We start from the raw sequence: 15386 nt of genomic DNA on the forward strand, positions 1-15386 counted from the left end.
GACTTCCAGGTCAACACTCACAGGTGTCAGAGACAGCAGGATGTTATCAGCACCCAACTGGTCAAAGGCTTTAGCAAACACACACACACACACACACACACACACACACACACACACACACACACACACACACACACACACACACACACACACACACACATTTCCTGACATACAATGGTTCAAAAACATGAAGGCCAAAAGATGTAAACAAAGTCATGGTCTCTCAGGTGTACTCGGGAGTTTTTAAATGTTTGTGCAGTGCAGTGTCGTGGTGATGTGCTGTTTCCTCAGCCTCAGGCTTACTGGTCCAACACACAATAAAGCTGCTTGATGTTCGTGTTGTTTCACTTTCAGATCAAACTATTGACAGAAGTTACTGTTTCAATCGTTACAGTTGCTCTGTCTGAGCTCAGCATGTAGAGCAGCGGTCCCCAACCTTTTTTGCGCCACGGACCGGTTTATGCCTGACAATATTTTCACGGACCGGCCTTTAAGGTGTCGCGGATAAATACAACAAAATAAAACTAGTACCGGTACCGAAAAAAAGAAGATTTATTCATAACACACGTGAAAAGACCCAGGAAAACCGAGTTAACGATAAAAACGATAACAAAATAACGCTGAAAACCGATAAAAACCCTGAAAACCATACATTTCACACCTGAGCCTCAACTCTCGCGGCCCGGTACCAAACGACTCACGGACCGGTACCGGTCCGAGGCCCGGGGGTTGGGGACCGCTGATGTAGAGCATGTTTTAGTGAGGGGCCTGCTGCTGCTCCTGAAATGAAGGGCCATGTGTTGGATGGTGTTGAGCCGGGTCTTTTTATGGATGCAGGGTCACATCAGCTCACTCTCTCCTTTCAGCTTCTCTCCCTTCTGTCTTTTGATTCTTTGCTTTCTTAGCGATAGACCGACAGTGTGCATTTACCGTTGCTTAGCTAGAACAAATTAGCTGTGCTGTATAGGCGAGTCAAGCACAAAGCAGATTAAACCATTACGTTTTTATTAAGGGGTGAAAGTGGCATTTGGAATCTAGGTTTGGTTACCCACCTGACTTAAACAGGCAGCTGAATTAATAAATTCATTACTTAGAAATAAAAGCAAAAATGAAAACATAACCAAACATTTTTCCTTCACCCAATCACTTTTTCCTAAGTGCTCCCTATCTACCATTCACACTCTGATGAATGCATCAGAGCAACATGAGGTTAGTATCTTGCCAGAGGATATTTGGGTAAGACTGGGATTGAACCACTAACCTTCCAGTTAGTAGCTGACCTGCTCTACAGCCACACATTGTGGTTGTGTGACTAAGACCCTGCTGCCACCCACACTGGACCCAATCAGAAAGGACCTCCTTTCTGATTGGGGCAGGGCACTAAGGGTGTGTTCAAAGTACACATTATAGTGGCTTCTATAGTGAGAAGCCACTATAATGTGAGTTGAGTCTTCTGCCACCTATTTCCACATCACTTGTTTTTGTTCTATGTTTCAAGATGAATATTTAAACTAAATGGAGGTGTTGAGGCCCAGTAGGATCAGTTTTCCACTCAGGGGCTGAGGAATGATTGTGTTGAATGCTGAACTGAAGTCTATGAACAGCATTCGTACATATGTGTCCTTTTTGTCCAGTTGGGTGAGGGTGAGATATAGGGTGGTGGAGATGGCGTCATCTGTTAACCGGTTGGGGGGATAGGTGAACATGAGTGGGTCCAGTGTGGGTGGCAGCAGGGTCTTAATGTGCCTCATGACGAGCCAGGAAGGCAGTCGTTTAGCTTAAAGGTATAAGATAAATAAAAAGGTCTGCATCTAACAGTCATAAGCACTACCAGCGATGAGCAGTAATTGGAAACTAGCAAAGAGTTCTCCATGTTGATGTCGACACACCAGGTACCACCGTCAGTCTTACTGCACAGAGCTGCATTTCTGTCTGCACCAAATGAGGTGAGCCTGTGTAGCTGAATGGCAGAACTCACTGAGGCATGTTTCTGTAAAAACAAAGCAGCAGTCCCTAAATTGCCCCTGTGAGGTCCTCTGGAGTTGGGTGTAGTCCAGTTTATTGTCCAGTGAGCAAATGTTTGAGAGCAGAATAGATGGACGAGCCGGCCAGCTTGGATTTGCTGTTAGCCTGGCAAATATGGTTTTATGGGATTTGCAAATGATTGCATTATTTTTTATTTACATTTTAAAGTGTGTGTGTGTGTGTGTGTGTGTGTGTGTGTGTGTGTGTGTGTGTGTGTGTGTGTGTGTGTGTGTGTGTGTGTGTGTGTGTGTAATTAGGGTTGTTTCATGTCACATTCATTTATGTAAGTTCTGGTGGTCATTGCAGACTTTTACTGCCAACCCACACGTGTATATGACAATGAATAAATGTGCTTTGCTAAAAAGTGTGTTTATCCCAAACTGACTCATCACTTCATCAGCACACTGCTTTGATTCAGGCCCACCCACACCATTCTGCTGGCACATGTACTCACTCCAGCACCAACTGTGAATTAATCCAAATTCAAAAATAGCCCCAAGAAATTCTGTGGTTTGAGTACTTGCTAAAAATCTACCATATCAAGTGCCATGAACAATGTGTATGCAATATATATTTATATGTATAATCAGTGATTTTATAATTGTATCCTCATGTGTGGGGTAGTTGTTTAAACATGAGTTTTACAAATCATCTTTTTTTAATTTGATAATGTTGAGTGATGAATCGCAATGATGTTTTGACTGATGCTAAATCATCCAGGTGTCATCCACCTGTACCAGTGACTTGGTGATGTTCTTGGGTGTGGCCTCTGGCATGAGGTCTGGCCAATAGCACCGTCCTGTTCTAACTGCTTCCGACAATCTATCACCCACTACCTGTAACCACTACCTGGGTCTCATCGGGCCATAAGCAGTTTTGTTGGGGTGATGAGGTTATGTACTAATTGGAAGGTTGGTGGTTCGATCCCAGTCTCCTCCTGTCTGCATTCCAAATAACCGTACGTTGCTCTCTGACCCATTTAGCAATGACAACATTATCTCATGAGTCTTTCTGGTTTAGCAAAACTTTGCACCTACCTTTGTCTGCCTGAAGGATGATGATGTTGTCATTACTAAGTGATGTGAGTGCCTTTATCTCCTCCATGCTGATGTTGCGTTACTGGGGTCTCCCCTAGCAGGATTTGTCTCACCATTTTTGTCACTCAATGACAAAAACAGTTATGAGCAATGTTCCCTCTAAGCTGCGCGTGTGCACAATTGCGCACTGCTGGCACGAGCTCTGCGCACAAAAAAAAAAAAAAAAAAACCTGAATTGAAATTAAAATAAATACATTAACAATTCATTCTGTTTTGAAGTGTGAGTCAGTAAGTGACCGGTGACTTGCTGCTCCAGCCAATGATGCGATTCACATTCGTATATACGCAGCTAATCAACGTGGTTGACAGGCTATGACAGCGTCCTTATGCGCCGACACCGGTGTTTTAGCTAGCAAAGCGGCGTGGCTGATGTGGAGTGAAGCCACGTTAATGACAACGTGTTCAACCATTGGAGATGTGAGCAGGACAGACCGAACAACTGACGGGAAAAGTGTGGACTTTATACCAGTTTTTAAATTGTGTTGATAGGCCACGTAAAACCAGAGTTATGATAAAAATATCTGCAATGTTTGGTTTTCTTCCTGAATACTATCGTTGTTTATATTTACTGCGGGAAGAAACGGTAAAAACGGCGTTTTATAAGGAAAACGCTCAACAGCGCTCTCCGCCTGTGAGCAAAATGCCCCACCCTTTCCTATTGGTGGAAAACAGTACCATGTGGACCAATCAAAAAATGATATGGCAACATGGCATTTAGTTGTTTAGGAAGGGGGAAGTTTTAGGAGTGACGGCGGTGTTTTGAGATGTGAGAGATTTGCGACGTTTAGCACAAATCTTGTGTAGTCAGTGTGTAGTGTAGTCAATAGTTTTGTTGTGTGTGTCAGAACATTGAGGCGACTGCTGAATGTTACAGGTGTTACAGGAGTGATACATCTCCTGTTGTCAGGCCTGCAGGTATCAGGCTGTTGTTCTCCTTTATCTCATAGTGGACAGATTTTTTGGAGTGGCACAAATAATTTGTGTGGCATCAAATTTGATGCAGAACAGCTGATTGTTCTGTAAATAGTTTGAAATGTTTATTTAAAAACGCCTTGGCTGCATTTTTAGGTAAACAGCTGCAAAAAACTTTGTTGTTTGCAAAACTCAGTTACTTTTTTGAAGAAGTAACTATATAATTAATTGCCCAACATTGGTCATTATTTACTGTATTTTGCAGACAGACAGTTACAGGACTCTCTCCCAGACCACAGACTCACACTCATAATAAAAGTCAGAGCTTTATTAAAGAAAGTTTTCAAAATTGGATTTCAAGTTATTTTTCCTTCCAATAGTGTTAACATACTACACATGAACAAGATTTTTTTACATTTTCATTGTAAGTGGGCTAAAGCAGTTAATTAAAAGTAGTCTAACATAAATGTAAATGCTGTAATTTGATTACTTTAATAAACCATGTAACTTGGATGGATTAGATGCTGGCGTGACCACAGTGCACACGTCTGCTGTTGCTCACAGTGGTCCAAGGGATCGCTCAGGGAGTTTGTGTGTTCGCTCACACACATGAAAAATTAGAGGGAACATTGGTTATGAGCCCCTGAAATGAGACCCAGAAAAAATTGTGATAGACTGTCCGAAGCAGTTGAACAGGACAACGCTAGTAACAGAATCTCATACCGCAGGCTGTACCCCAGAGAAGCTACACCACGTTTGTATGGTTTACCAAAGATACACAATCAGAGTGTACCTTTAAGCAACTCGGTCACGTACAACATCTCAGAGTTTCTGGCTTTGATCCTCAAACCGTTGGTAGGCAGCTCTGACCACCACATTCAGAACACCTTGGATTTTGCTGAGAAGGTGAGAGATGTCATTATGGAGGCAGATGAAACAATGGTCTCCTGTGGCAGGACAGCAGCTTTAATAATGTCATAATTAAACTGTCCTGAATTGAAAGAGCTGTGCATACTTCTTGAGCTTTCCCCACTAGCAAGAGAGACCATACACTCTTTGGCCAGTGTAGTGCACTTGCAATGCGCTCAATCACTGAAATATGAAACTACCTCAGACTCTCTGAAAGCTGGGACTAATTTGATGTGCCTACTTAAATCTGGCTGAGGGGATGGTGAGTGAGGGGCTGACCAAGGGGTAGAAGGACTGGCAGTACCCCGCTCCATCTCCAGAGCCCTCACCCTGAAGTGCATGGCTTCCACCTGCAACTGCTGGTTTTTTAACTCCACCTCCTTCATGTGCAGCATTAGCTGCAGCTCCTCAGCAGAAGTGCCAGTTTGAGGAGGGAGATTTTCCAGTGGGGCAGGAATACCTGCAACAGCGCCCAGGTCAACTCCCTCTGCAGGAGTTGACTCACCAAACAGACCCCTTCACACAGCTTTGCACACAGGAGCTCTTTCAGCTCTTTTTCTTTACATCTAATGGCACAGGCACATCAAAGAAATTTGCAATGAGTATGAGATCATCCTTCTTACATCTGTTCAACTTGTCCTCAGTTGGACTTAGAGTGAAGTCCTCCAATTTAAACTCCATACTGCCACCCCTCACACAAGAAAAAACTGCCAACCAGAAAAGTAGAGGCAACAAAGAACTAAAGTGCTGAACTTATCCGAGACGACGACGGCAACGAACAGAGAAAGAATGGATGAGCCCTCAGTTCATGTTTTGTCCTGGCATAGGGGTAACCTGGACACAACATGCAGATGTGACTCCCCACTCCAACCACTCCCAAGAAAGGCCAACAACAAATCAATTAAAGTGCTAAGCAGCAGTCTCTTCAGATGTGAGCAGTGCCCAAAGTAACAAACAAAAGGGTTTCAAGTTTTCCCTAACCTTGCCTATCAGAAAGTAAAAGCACATAGCTCACACTTTACAAAAAGACCACCGCTCATCATTCTCACACAAAAGCTCAGAAGAGCAAACAACTATCTGGATCTTTGTTGGGTGTAGAGCAGACAAGGAGAGGCCAAGGTGGCTGCTAGCTGGAGGTTAAGAGGCTACTGTCCATTCAATCTTCCAGTCGAGACTTCAGGGTCTATTTTGAATCAGCCAATCAGCAGTCTAGCCTGTTTCATCAATCAATACACAGACACACCCACACATCCAGCCTGGAGGGAGGAGATAAAAATACACACGCCCACACACATGGAACACCTCCAAGTCACTGGTTCAGGTATGTGGATGACACCTGGGTGAAAATCAAATCTCAGGACGTACACAGTAACAGACGTTCACGGATTAAAGTGGCAGGTTAGCCTTCTTAGCAGAAGAACATCACGTCAGGAGGGCCCTGAGTAAATGTGGTTATCCCAGCTGGACTTTTGTGAAAGCTGGGAAGGCTCCTAAAGAAAGCTCCAACTGATCCAGGAGAGAAGGACAACCGCTGCCCAAGAGAAAACCTTTAGATTCAAGATTCAAGATTCAGGAACTTTATTGTCAATACAACAATATACACAGTATACAGCGTACCAAAACGCTGTTTCACCCCAAGCCCCCCATGGTGCATTTATAAGAATGTAAAAGATATATCTCCAAGAGATATAAAACTAGGAATTACAAATAAATAACAACTTGCTAAATTTGGTTAAAATTAAGAGATAAAAAGGTACTAATTAGTAACTATACAATTCTATACAATACTATAATAATAACTACAATACGAACTGTACAATAACCAAAGACAGGACAGAGACAATACGAAGTGGATATTGTAGACAAGACGGGACGAAGACATGTGCAAGATGCAAAATGTGCAAATATAGTATAATTTAGATGTGTGTTCAGTAACTATGTGACTGAGTTTGCAAATAAGCATATTGTTCCCAGGTCCAGTTTTTAGAAGATTTGTGGAATTTTGTGTTGTTTTTGAGTCTTTTGTTGAGTGTTGGTGGCTGTGGCTCAGGTGGTAGAGCAGTTCAGCTACTGGCTGGAAGGTTGGTGGTTTGGTCTTTGGCTTCCCCAGTCTGCATGCCAAATATCCTTGGGCAAGATACTAACCCCAAGTTGCCCTCCGATGCGTTTGTCGGAGTGTGAATGTAGATTAGTTTGCACTTGTGTTTAGAAGTGAATGTGTGAATGTGGCATGTTGTACAGAGCGCTTTGAGTACTCCGGGAGTGTAGAGAAGCGCTATATAAGAATCAGTCCATTTATTGTAGGTCTTTGTAAAGGTGTATGTTTATATCAGCCCTTTGGTGGTATTGAGTTGAGGTCTCTGACTGCTTGGGGGAAGAAGCTCTTGCGGTGTCTGGCCGTTAAGTTTTGATGCTGCAAAACCGTCTGCCAGATGGAAGGAGGGAGAACAGTGCATGTGAGGGGTGGAGAGTGTCCTTCACTGTGCTGTTCGCACGTCGGATGATGTGTTTGTGGTAGAGTTGGGACATGGGTGGGAGAGGGCCTCCAATGATCTGCTGTCCTCACTATCTGCTGCAGAGACTTCTTTTCAGCGAGGGTGCAGTCTCCGTACCAGATAGTGATGTAGCAGCAGAGCACGCTCTCAGTGGTTAACTGGTAAAATGATGTGAGGATGGGAGACTGGCCTTCTTCAGTTTCCTAAGAAAGTGAAGATGTTGGGCTTTCTTCATGATGGCGGTGGTGTTCAGGTTCCAGGAGAGGTCATCTGATATGTGAACACCCAGGAACTTCACACTGATGATCATTTCAGCAGCAGATCCGTTGATGTGCAGTGGGCTGTGGGTCGTTGAGCTCTTCCTGAAGTTAACAACCATCTCTCTAGAACATTTAGAGACAGGTTGTTGTTCTCACTCCAGTCCACCAGGTGTTGGACCTCCTCTCTGTATTCAGACTCATCGTTGCTGGTGATGAGACCCACCACTGTTGTGTCATCTGCAAACTTGATGATGTGATTTGAGCTGTAGTGTGCAGTACAGTCATGTGTTAGCAGGGTGAACAGCAGTGGACAGGATCACTCCTGTTTTTTCTCTCTGCCATTCCTCTGAGTGGATTAGGTCTAAAATTATAACTTACCTTCACTTTTTTATTTAACTTAATAACTTTGTTATTTAGTGAGTTCTGTAGTGGATGAAAAATAAATATAGCAGCAAAATATGAAGAAACTGCTGTTTGCTGTCCCTCTCTGAGGGCCCATAAATTAGGAAGATAGAGAGGGAACAGAGTGGGGCATATACATATTTTAGTGTTGCTCATTATTCATCCATTAGCTCTTTTTTTTTTCAGGGAAAGACTGTGTTTAAACCAAATATCCTCCTCACAGCTGAGCTATAAATTAAATGCAGTCAGCTCTATGACTCGTATACGGGTGTTAACGACATGCTTGTTTTCATCTCTAACTGAAGGATTATTCCACCGTACACTGATGTCTTCTTTTCATCCAACCCATTAAACTGTAAGATGTATGTGGGTACAACACAATATTTTCTCACCCATAGTTTGTTACAGCAGTTTAAAACACAATGAAATACCAATAACGGCATGCTGCATATGATCATTATACTAACAACACTAGTACTAATAGTAATACATAAAATAATAATAGTAAGACTAAAAATCTACTTTCTAATACACATAATAGTGTATTGTAGAGCTGTGGGTGACCCAGAGCTGTACTGAAAGCCTGCAGCACAGCGGCGGCTGTAGCTCAGCAGGTGGAGCAACTCATCTACTGATCAGAAGGTTGGTGGTTTGATCCCGCATTGTTAGCCTTGGGAGAGATGCTGAGTTGCTCTATGATGCATCCATTGGAGCATTCAACTTTATTTATACAGCGTTAAAGGCACTTTATAATTTAAGGTAGACCCTTCAATAAAACATATGAATGCTGGAATGAATGTTAGAAACATTTGTATAAAGTGCTTTGTTGCTCCTGTAGAGCAGAAACTACAGGGTGGGCCATTTATATGGATACACCGTAATAACATGGGAATGGTTGGTGATATTAAAGTCCTGTTTGTGGCACATTAGTATATGTGAGGGGGCAAACTCCTCAAGATGGGTGGTGACCATGGTGGCCATTTAGAAGTCGGCCATCTTGGATACAACTTTTGTTTTTTCAATAGGAAGAGGGCCATGTGACACATCAAACTTATTGGTAATGTCACAAGAAAAACAATGGTGTGCTTGGTTTCAACGTAACTTTATTCTTTCATGAGTTATTTACAAGTTTCTCTCTGTTCACAGCCATTGACATGTCGAAGAGGTTAACACGTGAGGAGCGGATCGAAATTGTGTAGATATCTGTTGAACGCAGTAACCGGGTCATTGCAGCAGATTTCAATGCAAGACACCCTACGAGACCACCCATCTCCCATGCTACAGTTAGCAAACTGCTTGCTAAGTTTCGTGAAACTGGTTCAGTGTTGGATTTGCCAAAATGTGGACGCAAGAAAACTGTCACTAATGAAGAAACATCAGTGGCTGTCCTAGCTTCATTCAGCAAGAGCCCACAGCGTAGCACTCGCCGCATGTCACTGGAGAGTGGCATTAGTCGAACATCCCTTCGGCGGATATTAGCTACTCACAAATGGCACCCTTACAAACTCCAGCTACTGCAGCATCTCAACGAGGATGACCCAGATCGGCGCACAGAATTTGCAGAATGGGCAAAACAAAAATTGGAACAGGACCCTCAGTTCACGCAGAAGATTTTGTTCAGTGATGAGGCAAACTTTTATGTGAATGGTGAAGTTAACAAACAAAACCACCGCTATTGGTCTGACACTAACCCATATTGGATGGATCCCTCCAAGACTGTTGGAACAACAAAAGTGATGGTTTGGTGTGGTATATGGGGTACAACGATAGTGGGTCCATTCTTCATCAATGGAAACCTCAAGGCCACTGGATATTTGAAATTGCTACATGATGATGTGTTTCCCTCTTTATGCACTGAAGCTGGCACGTTCCCTGAGTTTTTCCAGCAAGATGGTGCACCACCACATTATGGGTGCCAGGTCCGAGCATTCCTAGATGAACAGTTTCCTGGAAAGTGGATTGGTCGTCGTGGGCCAGTTGAATGGCCCCCAAGGTCTCCCGATCTGACCCCCTTAGACTTTTATCTTTGGGGTCATCTGAAGGCAATTGTCTATGGTGTGAAGATACGAGATGTGCAGCACCTGAAACTATGGATACTGGATGCCTGTGCTGGCATTTCTCCTGCGGTGTTGCTATCAGTGTGTGAAGAGTGGGAGAAGAGGGTTGCATTGATAATCCAACACAATGGGCAGCACATTGAAAACATTTTATAAGTGGTCAGAAACTTGTAAATAACTCATGAAAGAATAAAGTTACGTTGAAACCAAGCACACCATTGTTTTTCTTGTGACATTACCAATAAGTTTGATGTGTCACATGGCCCTCTTCCTATTGAAAAAACAAAAGTTGTATCCAAGATGGCCGACTTCTAAATGGTCACCATGGTCACCACCCATCTTGAGGAGTTTGCCCCCTCACATATACTAATGTGCCACAAACAGGACTTTAATATCACCAACCATTCCCATGTTATTACGGTGTATCCATATAAATGGCCCACCCTGTATATATAAGCACAATAGTTATTGTGCTTAAGTATCATTTTCATGTTTTAAGCTTCTTACAGTTTCAAAACAGGCTCCTTACTTTAGGTTTAACAGTATCATTTATAGCTTTTATACTGAGGGGTTAAAGTGGGCCAGGATGTAAGTTTGCAGTACTGTTGCATCTAACCTGTGAGAAACGAGCATGAAGGGAGTTACATTTTTAATTTCAAATGCAGCGTTTCTATCAGCTCAACAACCATTAACAGTCACACAAACTGTTTTTGTGCAGTTTGTCTCACAGTGTGTTGCAGCTCACGGTGCAGCTGCTGTATCTGACAGGGAGAGGAAAGAAAGAGCTAACTTCACTCAGAGATGGAGAAAGATAAGAAAGACAGGAGAGCAAGAAGAGAGCTTAGATTTAAAGGGAAGGATGCTCACTTTGATTAACTGCAGACTTAAAGATTACATGTAGTACAATCATATTTTCCCAACAGCTGAAACATTCTGGTAGTGTTCATGTTTACCTTTCTATCTAAGCTTCAGTGACCATGAAGTAACTCAAATCTTTCATTAGGCCATAGTGTAAATGATTGCATAGAACCTGTGTTGTATTGTTTCTTGAGGTATGTGTAGTATTAATTGCTGTGCTGGTTTTTTAGTTACCTGGCTGCTGCTCTGGTATGAGTAAGAGAGGAGGCTGAGGGTGGAGCTGCTGTGACCACACAGGAGGGAATGCAGTTCATCCTTTATTACACTGAGCTGTTGTCTCTATGGTTTTCATCTTAAAGTATACGATGGTTCATTCCCTTACTTTATAAGTCGAGCTGGCTCTCATTTGGTAACATCAGTTTGCTGAGTTATTTTCTTAAGTGATTGTTTGAGTAGAATTTTGTTGAGGAGGCCTCCTGTATGTTCTCGGCTGCCCTGACTGGACTCATTTTCCTGTTTAGGTGTGGAGGCAAAGCCACAATGCCTCTTCAGTACTTTAACTTTTACAGGAGTATTTTTTAACAAAAGTATTTGTACTTGTACTAAAGAAAGTCTGTACTTTGCCACCTCTGACCGTGACAGACAGACAGTAATCTGTCAGCAGTGACATTTCCTGAAGACTCTCTCAGGAGAAACAGCCAGACTTCAGTAAGTAAAGACGGTGATCCTCACTGGGCAGCCATCTCTGTAATATACAGACGACTGCATCATCCTCTCTCAGATTCAGTCTGTATGCAGTCTCAGAAGGAGTTGTTTCATCACCTGTTAGGTGGACTCTCTGGTGTGTTTGAGGACAGCTGGCCAGTAGTTGTTCAGCTCAGCTGGTATGGAGGTGGTGAGGCTGTGTGGTGAAGGAGGCAGCAGGAGGCCTCTGAACTAAACCTGTTGGAGACACTGTTCAGCAGCTTCACAGCCTCATCAGTCCTAACGGCTCTGTTTGTACAAGAGAAACTTACTTTGGTGTTAGCACCACTCACAGTACGGTTTGTCCTGCCAGCGTGTGTGTGCAGAACATGCAGGTCCACTGTTCATGCATGCAGGAGGTGCAGTGCTGCATTTTCTCGAGTGGTCTTACTGCTGAGAAGATGGTACTGTGTTGTTCAATGAGATACTGATGGTAGAGGTGTGTGTGTGTGTGGGGGGGGGGGGAGAGAGCAGGTCTGCGTTAACGCAGAGCTGGTCATGGCAGAGCTGTCTATAGGAAGGGTTAATGATGTGGACCAGCTTCTGTTGTTAAGTGTGTGTGAGTGTGCGCACACAGAGAGATGCACAGTCTCTTATCCTCGCGTGTTTGATGTCAGAATACTCCAGAGCCTCCTCTCTCCTCCTCTCTCCTCCTCCCCATCCTCTCCTTCCTTGTTCTTTTCCAGCCGCTCCTCTTCCATCCAATCCGTCCCTCCTAGTCCCTCTTTTTTTCCTCCAATCACTCCCTTCCTTTCCTTAAGGACCTCCCAGATCTTTTTAGTCCTGCCTTGCCTCCACCTCCTTCTCTACTCTCCTTTCTCTTTCCCTCCTGCATCCCTCCTCTCTCCCTCCCTCCGTAGCTGCTCGTGTGCCTTGGTTTCTGCACCTCGTTCTCAAAGTAAACAGAAGAGAGAAGAAGAGAAGCAGAGGCTTCATGTTCCTACACACACACGGGATTTGCTTGAGCTTCAGCTGCTGAGAGTGTGTGCTGGCATCCTCAGTGGTGTGTGTAAGAGTCTGTGTGTGTGTGCGCATCAGCTGTATTAACTCTGACTGCTCATCGCTGCCACTGAAAGAAGTAAAGAAGCAAGAAGGGAGGGGACAGGAAGTGAAGGCAGAGAGCGAGGATAGTGAGAGTGAAGTAAACAGAAGTGTAAGTGACTCTCTATGAGTAAGCTGTCCCGCCTCCACATGCTGTGCTCTACGGCGAACTCTGGCTGTGTGCTGCTGTCCGGGTCTGGGATGTTGGCCCACTCTCTGCAGTGCCCGCCTGCTTTTCTCTATCTGCCCCAGGTAAGACATTACACAACCACCAGCAAACACGCTTGTCTTCATTCTCCTCATCTTCTTCTTTATTATTCTCATTGCTTCAGTGGCACTGTGACCCAGCTCTGTGTGTCTTATTGATACAAACATGTTCACAGGTTGGCACTTTGGAAAAACTTTAATGAGCTTCATCGACATCCGTACACACTTCACTACTTCCATGTCTTCTGCTCTGGTATGCATACACCCATGAACATGGACTCGAAACTGTTAACTAAGCTGTGCGCCCGTGTGTGTGCCCGTGTGTGCGCCCGTGTGTGCGCCCGTGTGTGCGCCCGTGTGTGCGCCCGTGTGTGCGCCCGTGTGTGCGCCCGTATGTGTGCCCGTGTGTGTGTGTTGAGCGGGCAGCAGCACAGGGACAGATGTCAGCTCAGAGCTGAGTTTGAGAGCAGCAGTGAGTAAGTGCTGGCTCACTTCTTGAAGTGGCTCCATGCCTGTCCCTCCGATGACTGTGTTTCTGTTAATCGTGCTGTTTTGCTTCAGTTATTACTCTGCACCTCACTCTGTTTGTTTACTGTAAAAGTACTCAGCAGATCGGTCAGCTGCCATGTTACGTGCCAGCACATTGCATGGCTCTGCGCGAGCGTGCGTGTGCCTGGTTTTACTGCTGGCACCATGTGCGGTGGCAGGCGGTCCCTTTTTCTCTAGACAGTCTGTTATTGCGGCCGTATAAAATATGATAAGACTGGAGAGAGCTGCCACATAAAATACGAGCACGCTGCAGTGAGCTAACCTGCCACGTCCTGACTCCAAATAGTCAGCACACATCACCTTTACAGGGCAGCCCAGACCACCCGGCTGCTGTCCGCACACACAAACATGCAGACACACTCATGCACAGAGAGAACGCAGCAGCTGGGATCGACAAACACACACACTTTGTTTCATGTGGCTACACAAACGCCACGACTCCTCGGGGAAGCAGTCTGTTAGAAGCTAATGGTGTGTGTGTGTCTGTGTGTGTGTCTGTGTGTGTTCATTGCCTCTGGTACACATGGGCAGATCTTGTCGCACCATTTTGCTGTTTTTCCTGCGCAGACTTTTTTCATCTATGGAAAACACAAATGTTGGTCATAAAAAGTGAAACTATTGTTGCTGAAGTGCAGCGATGAGCTTTATGTTTTCTTGGCATGTGAATTTTCTGCTCACGAGTACTAACAGACTTTTTAGTTTTCATGTCTTTATGTCATCAGGTTCAAACTTTTTGTCACAGTACAAACCTCCACATCCTTCACCGAGTGCAGCAGATTCCACAGCTGCTGTTTATGCAAAGCTTTGTACCGATTCCTGCCAGGAAATAGACACGTACGCAGCGAGCAGCTCGTCATTGTAACACTGCAATATTTAAAAAAGCAAAAAATACAGCATTACAGTATCAGTACTGTACTTTATCTGTTTTGATGTTCTGCGGGCCAAAGTATTTTATCCACTGTGTGTTGGACGTACCTGGGCACACATGCAAACTGATGCTCGGTGTGTGCTGATGTGGATCAGGTGCATTGGACATGTTCTGATGATTTTCTCAGAAACTGAGAGAAAGAAACGTGTAAATCAGTATCTGAACAGCTGGCAGTGGTCAAGCCTCTGTGTGTTGTGTTGAAACCCTCTGTAGGATCCATCCGTCTGCCCGTCCTCTGTTTATCCATATGAACAGACAGCAGTGACTGCAGCTAAGCAGACCCCCCATATATTTCTCTCTTCCATCATTGTATATTGGATTTCCTTTCCCTTGCTCCTCTTCCATCCTCCTTTGTCTCTCTCTCCCTTTTTTCCGAGGCATTGCCTTGGAAAATGCAGTCCTCTTCAGTCAATAGCATGTGCTAAATTTGCTTGTGCAAGCTCCTTTGCACTCCCCAGGGTGGAAGGGTTGGACTGAGGAGGTATGAATCTTTACCAAAGCACACGGATACTTAAACACTTCCTGTCTACTGCACCTGCAGTTGGAATTACACTGAGGAGTGTGGAGAAATAAACCGTTCATGTTCCTTTCACTCTCTGCTTGTCTTTACAACAGTAATAGTGAAACACTGTGTGGATAGTACAGCTGAGAGTACTGCATGAGCTTTACTGTGGACCAAACACATGTGATTTATCTCTGCTGAAGCTCACAATATTTACTGATTGAATAATTGCACACACTCTGAGTTTTGTTATCTCAGGGCCATGATCTCACTGTGGTCCAGGGCCATTTGTCTTTCCACATAATTAATGGCTGTTTATTATATAACCTACAGTCTCCATGTGAGTGTGTATGAAGCACCTGATGACATGTCAAACAGAATATACATGCTTAAACACGCA

At 44.2% G+C, this 15386-nt stretch overlaps 1 protein-coding gene across 2 annotated transcripts in view; it reads left to right on the forward strand.

The window, feature by feature from the left end:
• rbfox3a (RNA binding fox-1 homolog 3a) overlaps positions 1 to 15386 on the forward strand; it is a 482298-nt gene that overhangs the window by 341579 nt on the left and 125333 nt on the right. The window contains exon 1 of one of the 2 annotated variants that reach the window (XM_063481808.1): positions 12740 to 13052. The exons of the other annotated variant lie outside the window; for it this stretch is intronic. Coding sequence (XP_063337878.1) covers positions 12927 to 13052 — 126 coding nt within the window. The 5' untranslated portion in view covers positions 12740 to 12926. Of the gene's footprint in view, positions 1 to 12739; positions 13053 to 15386 lie in introns of those variants that run through there. 2 annotated transcript variants of the gene reach the window in all.

Source organism: Pelmatolapia mariae, linkage group LG8, assembly GCF_036321145.2.
Source record: "Pelmatolapia mariae isolate MD_Pm_ZW linkage group LG8, Pm_UMD_F_2, whole genome shotgun sequence".
Lineage (NCBI taxonomy): Eukaryota > Metazoa > Chordata > Actinopteri > Cichliformes > Cichlidae > Pelmatolapia > Pelmatolapia mariae.